The sequence below is a fragment of the Perognathus longimembris genome, chromosome 1, assembly GCF_023159225.1.
Source record: "Perognathus longimembris pacificus isolate PPM17 chromosome 1, ASM2315922v1, whole genome shotgun sequence".
Taxonomy (NCBI): domain Eukaryota; kingdom Metazoa; phylum Chordata; class Mammalia; order Rodentia; family Heteromyidae; genus Perognathus; species Perognathus longimembris.
Window position 1 is genome coordinate 123,311,511 of NC_063161.1, and position 21,924 is coordinate 123,333,434.

The 21,924-nt window shown below is 35.4% G+C and overlaps 1 protein-coding gene across 2 annotated transcripts; it reads right to left on the reverse strand.

Annotated features, from left to right (window-relative positions):
- Nucleotides 1-2,205: 2,205 nt before the first annotated feature.
- Izumo3 (IZUMO family member 3) lies at nucleotides 2,206-4,828 on the reverse strand. 2 transcript variants are annotated; one of them, XM_048352193.1, is made up of 7 exons: nucleotides 4,597-4,828; nucleotides 4,367-4,441; nucleotides 4,145-4,234; nucleotides 3,915-3,932; nucleotides 3,377-3,457; nucleotides 2,633-2,723; nucleotides 2,206-2,347 (listed from the first exon to the last, which is right to left on the reverse strand). In XM_048352193.1, the coding sequence occupies exons 1-7, from the start codon at nucleotides 4,826-4,828 to the stop codon at nucleotides 2,206-2,208; spliced, it is 729 nt and encodes a 242-aa protein (XP_048208150.1). The 2 variants fall into 2 exon arrangements, with proteins under 2 accessions (XP_048208150.1, XP_048208152.1); XM_048352195.1 differs by lacking the exon at nucleotides 3,915-3,932.
- Between the last annotated feature and the right edge of the window lie 17,096 nt (nucleotides 4,829-21,924).

A 21,924-nucleotide genomic window follows, 5' to 3' on the forward strand; every position in this document is an offset into this window, starting at 1 on the left:
GCCCCAAAAAGAAAATATACTCTTTACCTTAGTTACATAACTATAACCCCTCTGTATGTCACATTTATAATAATTGAAAAAAGAACTATGCAATGTCACATAAAATTATAAAGGTATTGTAAATGTGTACAATGTAAAGACCTTCTTTTACCAGGCACACATGTCTTATGCGTATAAACTTAGTTATTCAGGAGACTGAGATCTGAGGGTCACAGTTCAAAGCCAACCAAGGCAGACAAATCTTAGAGATTTTTATCAACAAACAAAAAGCCAGAACTGGAGAAATGGGTCAAGTATTAGAGTACCAGAGAGCAATAGTGTGAGGTTTCGCATTCAAAACCTAGTATTGACGCACACACATGCATGTGCATACATGCACACACATGCACACATACACACACATACAAAGACCTTGTTGACCATTTCATTTATTTATTTCCTTGAAATTATCTTTCATGTTTAACTTTCTTTTCACCACAATCCTAGCTGCTAGGAAGGTTGAGAATGAGAGTACTGTGGTTTGAGACTAGATTGGGCAGACAAAGGTTCTAAGAACCTTCTCAGCAAATGTGAACTGGGAATGATGACATGCATCTATTATCCTAGCTAGACAGGAATCCTGACTTGGGTGGATCACACTCAATTATGCACAGAAGCATTCTTGATATGTACATACAACATAACTAGTAATAATTAGTATATGTCTAGGATAGTCCTAGCAGATGAGTATCTGAGTAGCTATGTACATATGACCACATAAGATGACACTAAGTGAAATGATCTCCAAAATATGAAAATAAGAGGTTTATCGTTGATGTTATTTTTAACATACTATATGAAATAATTTTTTCTTCTGTTCATTTTTCCTAATAGCCCCTGTTGTGACTATATTTGATTATGGTAAACTGGGTATTTTATATATGTTTTTTCTGAATTAGGGAAGGGAGGGGAAACATTAAAATGGTGAGACAAAGGGTAAAGGGAGAACCAATGCAACAGCAATTTTTGGAAGACAAATTGTTGACAATTAGCTGTACAACTCGAGGTGAAGGGGTTGGGTAAGAGAGATGGTGGAAGATAAATGAGGGATGGGGTAACAAGTTGGATAAGAAATGTACCTACTACATAACATATGCAACTGTAACCCCCCTGTATATCACCTTGACAATAAAAGCAAAAATACATAAATAAATTAAAAACCAAACAAAATAGAAATAGAGGTGAGGTTTATGAACTTAAGTAAATAGGTGAGCGCTTTATTCCAGTGTTTCTTATGTGAAATCTAGTGTGGATAATTATGATGAACCTACTTTTAAAAAAAATTGATCTCCATTCATCTATAGTCCTCTATACCTATAGCTTTCATTACTGATCAGATGGTTTTAATAGGCTTAGGCCACCCACCAAAAGTTTGTTGCAGCCTGGATTAATTTCATATCCTCAATGATAGATATTTGTTTCCTAAGCACTATGATAAGCAGCAATATTACTCACAAGGTTGTTTGGAGAATTCATTTTGATATTATATGCAAAGCACTAGGATGATTTGTATATAAATGTATTAAATGGAAAGAAACTAAAATAATAAAATTTTAATGTCTGACATGCCAAATAAGAATAGAGAAAGCTAAATACAGGGATTTAAATATATGAAATTGTCAACTAAGTCTCTTTGTGTACATTTGTGTGATGATGTGGAATCTTGAAGGCAGGGTCTTGGGAGAAAATGAATAGGACAAGCTTAGCCATTCAAGATGAATATTTTGGATTTCTTTCCAAGTAGTTATATGTGATATCCTGTTAGATTAAACACTTTGTATTATCAATGAAAATCATGCAGATGTCTAAATATACACACAATGACAAAACAAAAATAGAAATAGAAACTAGCTTTACAAACATAAATGTTTATAATTACAGCCACTGATGGGAATTACTAATGATGCATTCATTATTATCATGCACCTTTTGTGAATACTGCAACATACCATTATTATTTTCTGTACAATGTTGAGTAAATCATTTGTGATCTCATTGTATCCATTGCTGCAGGGTATCAGCAAGGATCTTCAGTAGAGAAACTCCAAGTTTGATTTCAGTTTTAAATTGATATGACTCTGAACACAAAAGTGTTCAAGTCCCAGTTTTCAACTCTGAATCAACTTGTGAGAGAATATAAAAGACCTTCAGTGTAAGTGTGTGTCTTTATATCTTGTAGTCATTTATTTTCTTTTCTTCCTCCTTATCTGCCATCCCCACTAATTCCTCAAGTTTCTTCTCCAAGTATTTCTTTAGTGTCCTTCGAATTGTCTTCATTTTCCTCCGGTGAGAGACACAGAAATAGAATCTAGAGCAAAGAACAAAGGTAATATCCACATCAATATCATTACTCCCATTCCTGCAAAGAACAATTACATAATGTGTTCTTCACTTGTGGATACCTTCCTTCCATTTCTTTATGTTACAACAACTCCCATCAAATGTCTACCTACTTCATTCCTGTAAATACCACAGCTCAGATTTTGAAATGACTTCTTTCTACCCTTTCTCCATTGGGCTAAGAGGAAATGTGAGCAATATTTTTGCAAAGACCTGTTTGACTCAGTATGTATTTGCAGGGAAAAAAACTCACAGTAGCACTGCACTTGCCAATAGTCCAGCTTCTGTAAACAGTATCAGAAAGAGTATAATTTCTCGATTCTCAGCCTTCTTCAAATCATCATCTGGAAAAAGAAAAAATACGAAAGTGAGGTTTGGAGAAGAGCAATAGTCAATGTGGATCCATATGCAGAATAGAGTCTTAATTTCAGGTTTTCCTTTCCATTACTTCCTTTTCTGGGTTGTACTATTGTTAGACTGCTAGATTCTACAAAACCCTTTGCCTTGGCTCTTCTTAGGCTAATAACTTCTCCATATGTAATCCAGGTTTTTCATTTCTTGACCCTGTAATTGGCCCAGTACTTGCAGTATTTTTTAAAATGTGTGTTTCAGTACCGGGACTCAATCACCTCTTTCACTCACAGCTGGGGCTCTGCCACGTGAGCCACATCTCCACTGTTAGCTTTTTGTTGGTTAATTGGAGATCAAAGCTTCTCAAATATGTCTGTCCAGTTTGGCTTTGAACTATGCTCCTCAGCCTAGTGAGTAGTTGGAATTGGAAGAATGAGCCATTGCTGTCTGGCTCATTCTGGTATTGATTCTGATTAATTCTTCTTCTTTTTTTTTTTTTTTTGTTTCTGGTAACATTGCCATGGGTTGCATGGTATTCTCAAATACTTGGTGAATGAATTAATACATAACCTGATCTTTGATCTATGCCCTCTCAAACTGTCACACCAAAATACATGTCAAATTGCCATCCCATAATATATGTTACCTCCACAATATTCTCCTCTGAAGCACTGGGAAGACACACGAAGACAGGTCCAACAATCAAGGATGGGGCCTTCAGTTACAACTGAGAAAATAAAAACAATAATCAGAAGAGAGACGTATCCATGCTCTAGCCTTAAAGTAGGGCCTAGATCTCTGGTATTGCCAAGAGTCTTAAAAGTGTTCTTTATGTTGCTCTAGATTCCTTCTCTTCCTAATGATCAAGTTCCTTAAACGGGTATAACCTATCAATTAAATCAAAACTCTAAGGAAGAAGTGGGGAAAATGATACCTTAGCTTCTAATGGGTTAATGGGTTGGGAAGCGTACTTTAGGAAGCCTCTAAACATTTTCTAAGTCTGTAGAATGTATATGATTTCCCAAGCTAAATTTTGTAATTAGATATGCTAAAATTCCCCATGTAATCAAAGCTCTAGAGACTGGGTCCTCCTTGTAAGGGATGGGAAAGACAAGCCATAGATAGATCAAGGGAGGTAGGAAAACTCAGCCGAAACATCAAGGCACAACATGCACTGTACTCACTGCAATCTTCTGAGCAAGCTAAAAGAGAATCAGAGAGGGCTGATGAGTTTAAAATCAATGAAGGGCTTACAATATTTATACCCCATTAGTCTTCTCTTACCCATTCAGTTCCAGTTACCCCTCCACCCATGCTAAATGACTTCCATTCCAACTCTCATTCCTCCTCTGACCCACTTCTTTCTATTCCCATCGCATTATTTCAGTGTTGTTAGATACAAATAGTGCATTACCAACTTCAGAGAAGGTCGTTAATTTTTCTGTCAGTTTAGATTCCAGCCTTTTGCGCATCTTGAGAAACTGGCCTTGATAGATAAAGACCCCTAAAAACAGGAGGATGTAGGAAATTGGCATGACCTTTCTTTTCAGAATCTTTCTTTTGCCTTTTTCTCCCCCACCAAATTTCCTCTACTGGATTGGGTATACAAACTTCTAACAATGAAACAGTACCTCACCTTTCCATGTTTGATTGCCGATGATATAAAATTCATTCTTCAACCATGTTCTCAAGTTGATGACAGTTTGAACAGCTGGGGAAGAAGTGGAAAGGTATATGTGGGGCAAAAATTAATGTCTGTGGAAGAAATTTTGTGGACCCGAGTGTTCTCTTCCCTGCCACCCTTCTCCTTTTAACCTTTTAACCCCACCCCCACCCCAAACTCCCAGGGTCTCAAGCTGCCCTCACCCAATACCCGAAGCATCTTGTTCCTGTGGACGGTTTTGAAGCTTAAACGGGTGATCTCTTTAAACTGTCGTTCAAGCAATTGAGTTCGATCAGGGACTTCTGTGGGCACCATCTTTGTCAGTGTGATCCTAATATCCTCTATGAATTTTGGGTCACAGTCCAAACAGCCTTTCACCCCATGGAAGGCTACCAGGGACAGTGGCAGGAACAGGAATAACCACAGCTCACCCATTTCCTTGACCCTATCCCCAACAACAGGTTGTCTTGGCAACTAGTTCACTTAGTTCCTTTTCCTTCAGAAATCCAGGTAAGAGAACTTTGTCCTGGGTGTTCTGAGTCAACCTTTTCCCTCCCTTTCCATCTGGCTCTTAGGAAATGTCATTTCCCTGAGGATCTTCTGTTGTTCTCTGAATTGTATTCTTCATTCCAGAAAGAGAGAACTGCCTGCTGGTGATCAGTTACCTTGCATTCTGAGTATAGAACAGAGAGACAGAATCCTTGAACTCACAAAAGCAGAGTTCTGTGCAGGGAGACCACTCAAAAAAATGTTTTCTTGCCCAGCGCCACTAGCTCACACCTATACTCTCATCTACTCAGGAAGCAGAGATCTGAGGATTAGGTTTCAAAATCATTCTGAACACGAAAGTCTGTGAGACTCCTATCTCCAATTAACCACTAGAAAGCTGGTAGTGGACCTGTGGCTCAAGTTGTAGAGCACTATCATTGAGCACAAAAGCTCAGGGATAGCACCCAAGCCAAGAGTTCAAGTGCTAGGTCTGGCACAGAAAATAAATAAATAAGTAGTTTAGTTTTTTAGATTTCTATGTCTTTAGTAGAATACCTCACTCTTGTCACTTCAAGTAATGTAGCAACACAAAATCTTACAGTACCTAGAGAAAGGCCAATCCAAACTCGCTACTTCCAAAGAGGTAAGGAAAGCCAAGAATATCAAGTTGGCTTAGTCACATCCCCTATTGGTAGCAGTATTATTGAGGATTAAAGAGTGGCATGCAGTAATTAATTGATTAATTAATTAATTAATTGGGCTACATTTTCTGTGGGATGATTCTTCCAGACATGCTTTATAAAATTTTCATATCCTTCTTCTAAGAATTATTGGAGCTAGAAATGAGGAGCTACGGATGATGCACAGACAGTAGAATCTAGCAATATTGAGCATCCTTTAGCAGATGCATTCTGAAATACTCATGACAAAGTATGTAACAAGTATAAACAGAACCATGATTATTATGGGTTGCCAACCCAGGTCACATGTATGGAAGTTTTCCAAGTAAGCATGTTAACAAAACTTTAATTAGAGAATCTTTGAATAAGACTTTTCGTTGGCTAAAATGTCGCTCACATCTGCAATCCTAGTGGCTCTGCTTACTACCATTTTAACACGTTAGATGGGTTCGATGATGTCCATGGTTGGTCTTGGGTTAAAACAAAGCTGAGTTTCAGTGATTAGAACTCTATTTTCCAACTGATAAAATTGGTAAATACAACCACTATATCTTTAAAAAATATTGAACAAAAGCACTGGCATTTTGCAAAGCAATTTATAAATATAATATACTTTGATCAATGTCACCCTTATCAACGTTCTCAACTCCTTCTGCTTCCCTCGCTCTTCTTAATTGTTTGATATACAATGGATTTTTTTTTTTTTTTTTTTTTTTGCCAGTCCTGGGCCTTGGACTCAGGGCCTGAGCACTGTCCCTGGCTTCTTCCCGCTCAAGGCTAGCACTCTGCCACTTGAGCCACAGCGCCGCTTCTTGCCGTTTTCTGTATAATGTGGTGCTGAGGAATTGAACCTAGGGCCTCGTGTATCCGAGGCAGGCACTCTTGCCACTAGGCTATATCCCCAGCCCATACAATGGATTCTTATCTGCATTCTCCTCTCCTCTTCATTTGTTTAACCCTTTCCCTTTAACCCCACTCCACCCCTTTCAAGTACATGTATCCTGGTGTTTTATTTTGATGTACTTTGATTTGCTTTACTAAGGAATTATATTATTTGAGATCTCAGCCTCAAATGAAATCTAGCATACCAGGCTTGCCCAAAATTCAGCATTTCGACCAGTTTCACAAGTTTAGAACTGGTACTAATGATACAATTAGTGGAAAACATTTTCTACCTGCTGATCACCTATGAATGACCCCTCAGTTACCAGTTCTATGAGGTAACAGAAGCAACATCTCACCATTTCTATGTGCTGGTTTTGGAAATAAGAAAAAAAGGATTGGAGGCAATGAATTAGGAAAAAAATAATTCTTTAAAGGATTGTCAATTAAATACCATACTTAAATTGCCAAACGGAATTAGGTTTATGAAATTGTGCTAATATTTTTTTTCCTGAGTGAGGTGTGAGATGAAGTGCTCAGGGAATATCTAGACTAAACATAAAATATGAAGTTATGTTTCTTTGCCTATTTGAAAGAAGTATAAAATACATATATAACTTTGCAACTTAAACAAGTTAATATTTTTTAAGATTGAACTGCTATTTTCACTAATCATTAGAGAAACTCAGGGCCTTGTTGAAGATGACACAAGAACTAAAGAGAAGATTTGGAGTTGTAACATGTATTTACCTACCAGCAAGGGCTGGGGATATGGCCTAGTGGCAAGAGTGCTTGACTTGTATACATGAGGCCCTGGGTTCAATTCCCCACCACCACATATACAGAAAATGGCCAGAAATGGCACTGTGGCCCAAGTGGCAGAGCTAGCCTTGAGCAAAAAGAAGCCAGGGACAGTGCTCAGGCCCTGAGTCCAAGCACCAGGACTGGCAAAAAAAAAAGTTACCTACCAGCAAATCCATGTCCTTTTCCAGATACCAGAATGCTTGCTGAGAACAAGTAAATCTGAGGTTGCTTACTCATTGTCTCAATTAGTAAGTGTAGATATCCTTGAGGATGCTTTATTTGTGAGAAAAAGAAGATATTTTGTTTTTATTTCTCACCACTTTTTTTCTTTAAATAAATGGAGTCTATGATCCTAACAATTTTAAAATATTTCCCTACACCAAAAATATCTTTTTTTCTTCTTTACAATTACTTGTGTAGTTATAACTTGGAGGATATTTATATCCAAGTATATAACTTGTTCGACTTATATTTGAAGAATACCGTTTCCCGTTCAATTTACATAAAAAGAATAGATGCTCATCTTATTTCCCTTAAAAAGTAACAAGAAAAAGTACAATTTCTTTTCTCCTTCCTTCAAACAACTACAAAACCTACTAGGTCAACAATAATATTTGGCAAATTTGAGCATGTGATCTGTGCCTGCTAGTGTTTTATACTTCTTATATATGTGATATTACAACCTCATACTCAGAAGTTGGTCCTGTTATTGCTTCTTGTGGGGGGAAGAGGATTGGAATTAGACTGCTTCATTGTTTGCTACCAGACCTCAGAACTCACGATTCCAAAATTTTTTCCCAATTCCCTACTTATGTTCTTTTAACCTTCACATTTTTACTTTTTATCTACCAGATGAAAAGAAAACAAAAGCCTCTTACTTGTGACTCCTGAACTCTGGCATATTTCTGTGAAACTGATGGTGGAATTTTGACCTGATAAATAGCATTAAATTCAATTCTAATTCTCTTCTAGAGAGACCTTGCTCTGAAAAGCACAAGGTCTGGGGAGGGAGGAAATTCAGTATGGTTTTACTATCATGGTTTGGACCCTCCCCAAACTTAATTTTTGAGTGATAATTCCTTTGCATTATTTGACTGGACTTTTTCTAGTTGCATATTTGTATCTGAAATTTTGATCAGTTAAGTATCTTCTTGATTTTTAATATGCTAAGTAAAAATTTCCTGTGTAATTCAGGTCATTTAACCTGAATGAAACTTAAATAGACACTGTTTAATCTTGTTTGTTTGATCTTCTATAAAAGGACCTCAGTAAAAATTGTCTTTTACATATGAATCTCCCTAAAATAATATGAGAAAATGGAACTGAACCAATAGCGAGGCAAGAAGCTTTCAGTTCAGAAGTGAAAAGATGGTCATGTTGGGAAGGAACATTAGATGTGTTTCCTAGAATGAACTATACAAAAGATATGGACTTTACATCACTCCTGTGTGTAAGGCAATCCTACCTGAGACTGGCATATAGCAGAATTTAGAGTCTTCAGGCTTATAGAAATATTTGTAGTTCACAACAGCATAGTAATATAAAAGTATCTGTTTTGTGTTAAAAGTTCTCTTCTTCTTCTGCTAGCATAAGAACTGATATATTTTCTTTATTGAAGAATAATAAATCTTCTATTATATATATTAATTGGGAAAGGACTTTATCAAGTTCCACATTCTATAAATTATTACTTTTAGCACAAAATTTATAAACTGAAGTAGGTTCTAGAAACTACCCCAAATTAGTAAGACAGACATTTAAAGGAAAAAATAAATAAAATGTTTTTTTCAGTTGTAACTATTTACACATTTCTCCACAGATTCTCTGTGAAATTCTCTTTTATGCTTTAAGAAAAGACCTTGATGAAGTGTGCATTGACCACTTTTCATTTATGCCAAATTTAGTTCTACTTCTGAAGGGCATCTTCAGTAAATTGGTCATACATTATCTCATTTGCAGTCTTAGTTTTATGAGCTCCTGTAAAGCAATTACCATATATACGTTTTACAATAAATGAGCAAATGAAGTGGTTGCAAACAATATGGAAAAGTCAATAATTAATTTTAGATTTCCAAATGTAATAGAGACACTGGAGCTTTCTTTTCTTTTCAAAAGAGACACTTTCTTTGTTAGGAATATGCAAGCATGATAATTCATTACTGTGTAGTTTCTCCTTTTTTCCAAAGCTTGTCCAAGGCCTAATTTATGTGCAAGACTGAGAGCTGTTTAAACAGATAATATGCCTCCTTCATGAGAAATACCATCCCTTTATGCTCCATTAAATCCAGCCATTGACTCTATAAGCTACCTACCAATTATTTCTTTACAGAAACAGCAGCATATCATGGTTTCCTTTTTTCTTTTCCCCCCACAAAGGACAACAGATTATTGCAGACTGCTATCAATCTCCACATAGTGCATGGGACACTAGGGAGAAAGCAATTGAGTTGCTATTTTAACATTTTCAAAATGCTACATAGAGAGGAAATAAAAAGATATTTCTCTGATTGTAGAACTTCTGTATTTTTTCAGAACTCCCAAGGATAGATAAATCCCTTAAGTTAATCAGTGATGTTCTGATGTGGATGAATATACCTGATTCACCTTTCTTTATCCCAACATTGTACATGGAGAACCAGTGCATAGTCAACTGCACAAAACATTGAATGAAAATGCTCATGGAACTGCTTAAACAGGTTCTTTCACAACAGTCATTACTGAGTGCCAAAAGTATTTAAAGCCTAAACATATTTAGGCTTTACATATTTGAAGCCTACTATTTATGTTTCACATTTAGCCCTTATCATTTGGGAGAAATCATGCTAGACACTATCAATAGGAGTCAGGTCTAAATAAAAAATCCATTCGGGCATGTAATTACAAAGATGGGTAATGTTTTTATTTTTTTCTTCATTTATTTTAATGTGATTTCTTGTTTTCTTTCCACCCAGTATTTATTTTCATTGTGTAGTCATTCACCACACTTACATAGAAACAGATATAGCTATACCTCTGTGTGTAGATTTATATGTATGTTTTCTTTTTAATGAACAGTTCTCTGGCTTCTGAATAGATATTTTTTCTCTGATACAATGGGAATGGAAACAAACTTGTCTGGTATTGAGCATAGAACGAAGTATAAGCCTAGAAGGGACTTAAGCCAAGTAATACATTTCATTCTTGAAGAAACTGTACTGATAATGGGTATGGAAGTCATTCACAACCTTGGAGACCTGGCAAATATTAATGGAAGAATTTTTGGAAAAGACATTTTCTTCTTCTTCTTCAGAGGAAAACTGCTTGTTCCCCCAAGACTTGCTGAGGCAAAAAATGTGAACAAAATGTGAACGTAGAGCTTTAGTTGCCAGAAGTGTGTTAGAGCTGGCCTTTAACTATGTATGATTCACAAGAAGTAATACTGTTCCAGTCTTGCACTTGGAGACATCAGACTGGTAGCTTGGAATGGACCATAGTAAATGTGTTTCTATCACAAAAGTTCTGTGTACTATAAATGAGGTTTCTTAAGACTCCCCTTCCTTTCCCTTCCTTTTTCCCCCCTTCTCTCCCCTTCCCTTAATTTAACTTTACAAGAGCCAGTGTACTATGTTAACCCAAATACGAGTCAGTTGTTAAGAGCCCATAGTTGCCAAGTGCCAAGTGCTAATTTAGCTACTCAGAAATCTGAGATACAAACATCATGGTTCAAAGCCAGCTGGGGTAGGAAAATCTATGTAACTCTTATCTCCAATTAACCACCAAAAAGCTAGAAATGGAATTTTAGCTCAAGTGGTGGAGTGGCAATCTTAAATGAAAATGCTAAGGGACAGATGCCTAGTCAGTGAATTCAAGCTCCAATTCTGATACATACAAAAAGTAGATTGTATAGAAACATATCATGAAGCCAGTGGAGAGCCATCGAGACTGATGTCGTAATTTGATGTATAGATCCAACTGTATTTGCAACTCAACATACCTCTGCAGTTTTCACCTATGTGAGCATACAAATTTCACACAAAATAAGAGTTTTATGACCAATGTATATTATTCCTTGAAGGTAGAATATCCTAAATTAGCATTATTCTAGCTGAATTCTAAAATGCTAATTGAGGTTACAGTAAAAGAGAATATGTGTGCTGGTAATCTTAACATAGGGACTGACAGTTGAATATGAAACTGCTTTTCAAGGTGCATCTGGTAGGCAGGTGCTTGGGGCTTGTGAATTTGCCAAGCACAATTGCTCACATCTGTAAATCTCTCTTCAGAAGGCTGAGTTCCTAGGATCATGGTTCGAATTCAGCTGGGAGAAAAAAATCAGTGAGACTCTGTCTCCAGTTAACCACTAAATATGTATCACACCTAAGTGTAGTTTTTGTCTTTTAATGTCTATTATATTTAGTTGTAGTTTTATAGGCACATTCTAGTTACCACAAATGAATGAAATCATAGGTATGGCTTATTTTGCTTAATATAATTTTTTCAAGTCTTTCCATTTCTTTACAAATGGTACAATATCATTCTTTCTGATAGAAGAATAGAAATAAATATATATATATTTAAAAATTTTTTTCTTGATCCATTTGTTCATCAAGGGGCATCTGGGTTAATTCCATATATTGTTTATGGGAAAAGCAAAACTGCAATGAACATGGTTGTACTGGTAGCTTTGATGTGGTCTTGTTTGTGTTCTGTTAGATAAATGCCCAGGAGTGGAATTACTGGAGTATATTGCTTTGATTTCATATATATGTGTGTATATATATACACATATATGTATACCTTGAAAGTTGTGTTAGTAATGAGTAGTATATTGCAAAGATAAAATGCAAAATATATAAGGAAAAGAAAAAACTGGCAAAATATAATAAAAAAATGTTTGGATTTTTTTTTTTTTTTTTTTTTTTTTTTTTTTGGCCAGTCCTGGGCCTTGGACTCAGGGCCTGAGCACTGTCCCTGGCTTCTTCCCGCTCAAGGCTAGCACTCTGCCACTTGAGCCACAGCGCCACTTCTGGCCGTTTTCTGTATATGTGGTGCTGGGGAATCGAACCTAGGGCCTTGTGTATCCGAGGCAGGCACTCTTGCCACTAGGCTATATCCCCAGCCCAATGTTTGGATTTTTAAAAGTAGATAATATACATTCCTTGCAAAAGGAAAAACTGGAAAATTATCAGTATGGAGGAAAACTGGAGGTTTAAGATGTCCTCAGCATCAAAGCTAATCACTGGAATGATTCAAAAATTGTAAAATTTTTATTTGCTAGAAAACTTAGTTATAACACTAGATCTTGTATCTCAAATATTTTCGACAAGATTATATGCATGTGTATATGTATATCTAAATATACACTTAAAAAGATCATATGTATATATGTGTGTATATACACAATATGCATATATGCATATGTATGTATGCATATATGTGTATATATACATGTGTTGCATATGTATCATATATTTACAAACATGATATTTTTAATGTAATGAGTTAGGTTTGTGAAATATTTGCCTATGCTTTGAAGTTTAACCACAACAGAGCTAAGATTTGAATAAGACTGTGCTGATCCCCAAACCTATATTCCCTGTACTTGTCTATACTATTACATCTGACTTCTACAGAGTAGAGCAAGATTACAATAATATTGTATACAGCTTCATGTGATTTAACACTAACAAGTACTAATCCATTTAAGGTGACTTCCTCTGTCTTCCCTAGGGACCAGGCCATGTGTCTCTGGGACAGATAGGGAGTTCTGAGGTCATGGAAGAATATTACTGATTGATCCATGTGGGCATTATTAAGTAATGTGAGCTGAAAGAAAAATCAGTCCATCCATAACATAGCTTAGAAAATAAAACATCACTGTGCACTTACATATTTGTCTTAAAAGTATTTATAGAAATATATAATGCTTTTGTCCTAATATGCTGCTGATATTTTGCATAATAGGATTACTGTAAGGATAGAATATATCTCAAAATACAAATCAATCATTTACATGTGAAATAGTTTTGTTGAAAACAACTTACTGATATAATTGCCTCACTCACTGGACTAACATTCCTCGAGTCTGTATGACATGGTGGGCATTGAAAAAAATGTTAAGAAAATATTATTAAGTATAAGAAATTTCCTGTTCCCTGCATCTAACAATCTATTTACCCAGGAAATAAACAATTCAAATGAAGATAAGTCCTGAAACACAAGCACTGGGTTTTAGAAGAGCACCAGGAAGCTAAAATGGAGTTTTCTCATAATAGAAATAAATTTCAGCTGCGATATGAATACTAAGTAGGAATTAATGAATGTAATGAACATTGACAGAATAGAAGAAGTAATCACAAAGGCCATGAAACAAAGAGGTGTGTATTTAATTCAGGGATCCACAAAAAGTTTGAGTCAAAGCAAGGCATTTTAATGAACTTGTAGAGACACAAAAGCCAGTCAACACAGAACAGTTTAATTTTTTTAATCTTTGTTATCAGAACATGGTGACTGCATTAAAATCACTTAAGTAGCTGTTGTTAGGAACCGTTACTTGAAGAACATTAGTTAAAGCTTCAACTTAGGAAACATACAGATTCAAGTGAGTGTAAGGAAAGCAAAGAGCTATTGAGCAATAGTCAAGATGAAAGACTGTGATTGTATTGGACCCTGAAGTGAGGAACTGACATGCCATTAGAGTGTATGAATGAATTTTGGATTTTGTACTCTTTCAGCCTGTGAAATTATCTTATTTTAAGTCCTAAATGAGCAGAAAAAGTGTAGATTACACTGAAGTTTTTTCAAAACAATATAAAAGGAACTCTGCAACTATGATAATTGATTGGTAGTCAAATGAGAAGAGTAAAGTTGTTTCTCAATATTCTCTATGGTTATCAATGAAAGAACAGCCACAAAAAATGGATAACTGAATGAATACAAGGTTTTGGAAGGATGGTTCAGAGATCATATAATATGGTGGTTAGGAAATTTGGGACCTAAGCTGATTTATGGTCATACTCTTGCTAGTGTACAGTGAAGTCCTATGCATCCCACTGAGTTGGATCATGTACTTTAAGACTTTAAAGAACACTAGATATTTGTGTATAGACATTGGGGAAGGGATCAAGTGTGAAGACTATGTGACCCTAAATTCAATGTTTGAAGCACTTGAATATACCATCGTGCTAACGTATAGTTATAGTACAAAGAAAGTGGTAAGTGATAGTTTTCTATACGTGGATCTGGATAATGGATGTGGCTGCCTTTGCTTGAGTTTTTTCTCATTTGTCCTTACCATTTTCACTCAGCACTTAGTAATAGAATAGTTGAAGAAATATATATCTCAAGAAATAGAGTATGAATAATTCATCTACTCTTGCACTTCACCCATTTTAATAATAACCTATTGGGCAAGATAATGTGCAAGATGTGGGGAATTCAAATATCAAAGACACAGTTTGTGCATTAAAGTTTATTGCAACTCAATGAAGACAGGAAAATAGGCAGAAAATTATGGTACGTAGTTTTAAATGGGAATACAGCATTGTTATTAATAATGTGAGCTCCCAATTCCAACACAACTGAATTGGTAGTTTAAATTCCATCACTGGTGGATATATTGCCTGGATAGTCCTTCCACATTTATGGGAATACCAATAATAACTGAGACACAATGGCACTGTAAATATTATATTATTAAATGAGGTATCACAATGATTGAAATATAGGAAGAGAACCTGCATTATTCTTGAGATTGATGCTTATTATTATAAAAGGAAGGCATTTTATAATGTGATATTTGACAGAAGAAACCTACTGGAGGTGGGATACCATTATTTGAAAAGTTATTAGGAAAAGAAAAAAGCAAGGGAGGCAAAGCCAAAGATAGGAAGTATGTAATGAAGATCTGGAGATGTATAGAAATCCTGTGTATTTGCAAAAGAATCCTAAATTGGGAACACAGACAAAGGAACATAAGACCAAGGAGGGCCTTGTGTGATATTTGTATGCTTAGAAATCAGCAAGCCCCTTTTTGATATGGGTTAACTATATCCTCCACGTGAATTTTTTAAAAAATGCTTTCATAATTTCTTTCTTTTTCTTCTTCTTCTTTTTTTTTTTTTTTTTTGCCAGTTCTGAGCCTTGGACTCAGGGCCTGAGCACTGTCCCTGGCTTCTCTTTGCTCAGGCTAGAAACTCTGCCACTTGAGCCACCGCACCACTTCTGGCTGTTTTCTGTATATGTGGTGCTGGGGAATCAAACCCAGGGCTCCATGTATACGAGGCAAGCACTCTCACCACTAGGCCATATTCCCCTGCTTTCTTAATTTCTACAATCCAGTGACTAAGATGCCTTGCAATACTTATCAATCAACATATTTAAACAAATATTTATGTAAAAGTAATCTCAGATAGTGTTGTGTGTCACTGATCTAGTAGACTTAATATTTCAGCTCATAGGAGAGTGTCACTTTTCTAAATGGTTTTATAAAGCTGGAATTAAGAGGTAGTCTTTCAGCACAGCAGAGTCTCCTGCCTTTAATACTAGCTACTCAGGATGCTGAGGAATCCAGCATGAGCAACTCTGAGCAGGAAAGTCTGTTAAGTTTCTTATCTCTAATAAAAATCAGGGCCCAAGTCCTGAGTTCAAGCCCCAGGACGGGCACAAAACAAACTAAAATGAAAGAGATACTTAAGTGGGCTGGGAATAGGGCCTGCCTTGTGGAAAACGGCCAGAAGTGGCGCTGTGGCTCAAGTGGCAGAGTGCTAGCCTTGAGCAAAAAGAAGCCAGGGACAGTGCTCAGGCTCTGAGTCCAAGGCCCAGGACTGGCAAAAAAAAAAAAAAAAAAAAAGAGATACTTTCTCAGAAACGGCAGTAATTACATTTTGTGTTAATGCTCCTCTCTGATGGTGGAGATGTGAGCTACAGATTTGTTCTGGAAGGAAGGCCATCTCTGTTTTGTTTCATGCCTTTCTAGAAATATAATTTACAGGGTCTGACCCAGCTCAGAAATCCCTGGGGAGTGTTTGATCCAGGCTTCTGTCTCATTCTGTTTCTGTATCTAGTGAAAGCAAATTTCAACATGAGTTCCTTTTAACCCATCCCAGAGAATACCCTGGAGTGTGAAACTGAAGTCCAGCTTAGGAAAATAATTTCTTTTACTGTCCATTCTTCCAGTGCTAGAAATAAGAGTAGTTGCATGTAGTCCAAAGTCTGTTTTAAGGGGCCCAAGTCTCTGTTTATTTCTTTAAAATATGTTCATAGATGCCACCATTTTAATATGATTTTTCACTTTCACATGTGGTTATTGTGAGGACTGGATGAGCTCTGGGCATGATTAGTAATGCCTATTCATTTAGCCCTAGCCTATTGAGGAGGATAAAAGAGAACATGGATTCCTTTACTTCCTACAAAATGACACTTTCTTACCACTGTGAAGAAGGAAAAGGATTACATATTTACTTTCTTCCTTATCTCTTGGGTTTATGTGAAAAGCACAAGCCTGCTGATGAATAATAAAGCCCTATATTTCCAGAATAATGCTTGTATTTTCCACACAACATAATCATTTATTTATTCTAGTTTAAACAGTCAGGCTAAGCTTGTCACTGTTTTTGTTCAGCTAGAAATTGATAATATCTTTAGTAAAATCAAACAAACAATAAAACTACAGCTTAGGATCAATAAAGTTAATCTTTTGCTTGTTGGTTTTTGTTAGAAGAGATTTTTTTTTTCTTGAGATAAATACTGTGGAGATGATGATTTAGAAAGCTAGGTACAGGAAGGACTGAACTGTGGCTTAGTCAACAGTGATGAGAAATTGAGAGTTTCCCTTTGTTTTCAGGAAGTTAAGCCAGAAGTGAATGTTGACAACCTCATTGATGTTTTGTCTAAGCCTTGGGCTTAAGGTCAAATCATGAATGCCAGAGCTGAGGCTCTTTTCTCCTGAGTTCACTTGATACAGGTCATTCCAAGGACCTGAGTGCTTGACCTTTATTATGTATATTAATGAGTTGAGTAGACAGGGATACCCAAGGTCATTTACTTGGAATTCCCTGTTGACCACTTTCTATCAGTGACACTCTCTACCTCCCACTATTGTTTGATTTTTATCTTCATTTCTCATTGGGTACTTTTCTTTTCCTCTTTCACTACTATTGAAAGAAATTTCTTCTTTGGAGTCTTTGTGATTTCTGGATTCCAGTTTCTTTGTTATAAACTTAATCACCCTGGGTAGTGGTGCGCCTCAATGTATGGCATTTTCATGTACAAATACTTGTAGTTTAGCCACATTCAAGCACACACAATGGCATCACAGAACACAGAGCTGTATAAAGTTGTACTGTCTACTTTTATAGGCAAATATTGTGTTAACTGATCTACCTTTAGCAAACTCTTGGATATTGCGTAAGAGATAAACTCAGTACAATTCTGTCTTTAACCCCAATTCGAGGAGAGCTTTTTCTCTCCTTCCTTCCTTCCTTCCTTCCTTCCTTCCTTCCTTCCTTCCTTCCTTCCTTCTTTCTTTCTTTCTTTCTTTCTTTCTTTCTTTCTTTCTTTCTTTCTTTCTTTCTTTCTTTCTTTCTTTCTTTCTTTCTTTCTTTCTTTCCTTCTTTCCTTCTTTCTTTCTTTCAATGTGCTCTCCCTGATGTGAGCAGTGGTAGAGTGAGAAAATAAGTAAAGGTTCATATATCAAGCAATATGCCTGCCTTCCAAGGTCATGTGATCTGCCTGCCCTACACTCATCATCTAGGATTTCTTGCCTTTCTTTCTGCTTATTTCTATAATATCTGTTTTTGTTCTAATAATCATGGTCGGGAATGTTCTAAAGCCGTTCTTTTTGATCATGATGCAGCTGTGTCTTGAAAATGTTTTAGTGTTTTATCTTTAAAAAATGAGAAAAAAATGTGTACAAAAGAACAGATCTTAAGTGTACAATTATTTTCTATTTATGTAATACTGATGAATCGAACCCAGGGCTTCATGCATACTAGGCAAGCACTCTATCACCAAGCCACATTCCCAGCCCCCACTTAATATTTTTTTACAAGGTACCATCAGTTAGATATTTCTAAGATGTGTACTGATATTTGTGTATTATAAGATTGCAACTATTTCTAAAACTTCAGAACCTATTTTCATCCTAATATTAGAGACCTGTTTTTGAATGAATTAATACATTGCTAAGGTTCTCCTTGTTCAATATTATGATCTGTTCTAGTTGAAGATTACTATTTGTTCTTCCAGTTTTGAGTTCATACAGATTTGACTCTACTATTTACATGCTCATTCTTGTGTAAGCTTAATTCTCAGGAATTATTTGAAATGCATAGAAGAAAAATAGTAGTGACTAAGCCCAATAAATTGAAATTACAGGTAGTATTTCAGTATAAAACTTCAGATGTATTAGCCAAGAAAATAATATTAATAAATGAAGGGTTCTATTAGCCTTTGCATTTAAGACTTTAAATGGTCACATACAGTAAACTATAAACCTATTTTGATGAAAAGTTTTCCAGATTTCTAATACATTTACTTTTAAAAATCAATAGGTATAAAGAAAATTTGAGGAGAAAAAAACAATAAAGTAAAAAAAAAAATGAGGAAGTTTTTTTTGGTGGCAGTCCTGGGGCTTGAACTCAAGGTGGGGGCTCTGTCCTTGAACTTTGTTGCTCAAAGCTAGCACTCTGGGCTGAGCATATGGCCTAGTGGCAAGAGTGCTTGCCTCATATACATGAAGCCCTGGGTTTGATTCCCCAGCACCACATATATAGAAAATGACCAGAAGTGGTGCTGTGGCTCAAGTGGCAGAGTGCTAGCCTTGAGTAAAAAGAAGCCAGGGACAGTACTCAGACCCTGAGTCCAAGGTCCAGGATTGGCAAAAAATAAATAAATAAATAAATAAAAAAGCTAGCACTAGTCTCATGGACTTTCTTGCCTGGATTGGGTTGGAGTCATGATCCTCAGATTTCAGCTTCCTGAATAGTTAAAATTACCAACATAAGCCACTGGCCCCAGGCAAGTATCTTCTTTATTACCTTCAGGTAAATGAACTGTACTGTTTCCACCCCATTCCTTTTTAGTTGTAAGACATCAATGATTCCAAGAATGTTTTCTGTTGGCAATGTGGATTATTTTGTAATTATACCGCTTACCAAATGGAATTTGAGGATACCATGAAGTTTTCTTGTGTAGTGACATTTATTTTCTAAAATTAGTCTCTCTTAATTTCTATTCAGTAATCTTTAATATTCACCTAGACCTCATTTCTTATATTTCTAGCAAAAAGGGTTCAAATAAAAATCCATAGTTTTCCATTTTACTTTACTTATTTCTTGACTGTATTTTATCCACAAATAAGATGCATAATTATTGAATTAGACTCTCACCTATTTCTTTGTAGCTCTGAGTGGTTATTCCTTTGTGATTTATCATAAGTATAGGTAATTGCAGTGCTAATTCCTATCTTTAAAGCATGAATACCTTTTGGTATAAATTACTTGAGATTCATTTATTAAGAGGCAGAGATATGAATATCTGTCCATGTTCCAATCAACCAAATCAGCCTAAAACCTTTCAAACAAAGTTCAATGAATAAGTGAGACCATGATTTATATAGAGGGGTTTTGTTTTGTTTTTGCAAGAAAAGCCATCTTCTTACTGTATTATCAACAAATGCTTGCATTGCATTAATCAGATGTTAATTAACAAGAAAGAAAGGTGATAATTTACATTTATTTCAGATTGACACATTGTACTTTATTTAGCAAATGAGACCTGTCAGGCACTGCCTGTGATGCTTAGATTGAAGAGAGTGTCGAAAATATGTCTTCCACCTGCCTGTGCCTTTGTAGGAGGGAGCTTCATGTGTTTACATGAGGATCATTAGACACATCTCATGCTAAGCTTCCATGAATCTTTGAATAAGAAATGCTCAAAGGTCATCAGGTATGAAATATTTTATAATGACACACTGCCATAAGACATGAGAAGCTGTGATTTATTCTCCAAAGGAAACTCAAAGCATAAAGGATAGAGAATGCACCAAGTTTCTGAATCATGCCAGAACTAGCTAGAACAGAATAGGAGATTTGTGACTATTAGCAGGGAGGCTAAAGCCAATTCACTACTAGAAATTTAAGTAAAACTTATTTAACAGTTATACAACATTAAGGCATTTGGAACAACTAGAATTTCAATTAGATTTAGATTATTGTGCTCTAAAGTGAATGGTACATTATTTCCCAAACCGGAGCCCCTCCTTCAAAAAATACTGGATTTCCATCCCATTTTGCTAATGTTAATTCTTCACTTGTTGAAAACAACTTGGTAAGAGTCACTTTCTCTTATGCTTTTAATCCCATACTACAGAGTTTCAGTTTCCTTCTTATCAAAAGTCATCAGATTGGGAATATTATCTTTCTCTACCCTGATACTTTGGAATCAGTAGGATTCTCAAAGTACAGAACAACACCTTAGCAACCACTTGAGCATGTTCTGTAGTTAAAATTCTTGAGCTTCATGTAGGATTGGTTGAGTTCTCCTGTCTAGTTATGCATAAATGGTAACCCATTCATTCTTCTAGTTTTATTACTTCTACTTTCAATATGTTCTGTTTACATATATATGTTAATAAGTATACATATATCCATATAGATCAATATACATATGTATTTATTAATTTTTTCATAGTAGGTCATTACTTTGTAGTTATTGTGACAGACATCCCATAGCTGTGTTATCCATTCTCATGATTTCACATTAACAGTTCAGAATGTGAGGGTTCTGTAGGATTACTGTGAACAGCAAATTATAATCTCTATCCTTTGAATTACAAAATGTTAGATGGGACTAAAAATTACCAAATTGTCAGAGATTAAAGTACACATTTTAGGGTCACACTGAACTTCCTAGTTTCAAATAAATTGGGATTGAGAGCTATTGATTCAGATGAGAGTTTTAAGTTTTTTTGATGGCTGTCCACTTTCTAAATGCATACATGTGAATTTGTATGCCTGGTCATATGTATGGTTGTAGCTACATTAATAATCTCTGGTCCTCACCCTGATTTCAACCAGTCTATTATATTTTTGATTACTCTGAATAAAAAAAATGATTCAATGTTCCTATTCTTCCAGTCTTCAATAATACCCTTTCTATCGTAGTATTCCATATACTTGGCTATTTGTCAACTAAAAATTAACTTAAAAACATCTAATTTTATGGTGCATAGAATATGATTATAAGTCTAAATAATAAATTAGCCTTTAGAGTAATGCATAAATAATTTACCATGTACAACCCTTTTGGGGCATGATTGTATCTATATGTAATGATAAACACCATTTTGATTAATAGATTAAATTGCTCTTTTTTATTTCAATTTTTCTATATTAAATTTATTAAGAAATACTCCAGAATTTAATTAATGTTTAACATGGAAAATTGTGTTTGGTAATTGGTTTAATTTTTTACTAATTGGCTACATATTAAGTTCTCATTTTCATAAAGTACTGCTCATTATCAAGAATAATATTTCTAGTCAAGAAAATATTTAACAACATAGTAGAAGCTTTCTTTGTAACTTAATTAAAAAGTTAATTTTTATTTAATTATTTCTGTCTGGAATAATTTCTAAATTATTTTTATTTTTATTGAATTATTTCTATTTAATGAAGCAAACTACCAATTATCACT

Excerpts from the sequence above, each read along its gene's own strand:
- Izumo3 (XM_048352193.1), bottom strand. The coding sequence starts at position 4,828 with ATGGGTGAGCTGTGGTTATTCCTGTTCCTGCCACTGTCCCTGGTAGCC. Across the intron at positions 4,442-4,596 it reads CAAGATGCTTCGGGTATTGG|CTGTTCAAACTGTCATCAAC; the intron begins GTGAGGGCAGCT and ends CTTCTTCCCCAG. Across the intron at positions 2,348-2,632 it reads TTGGCAAGTGCAGTGCTACT|ATTCTATTTCTGTGTCTCTC; the intron begins GTGAGTTTTTTT and ends TCTTTGCTCTAG.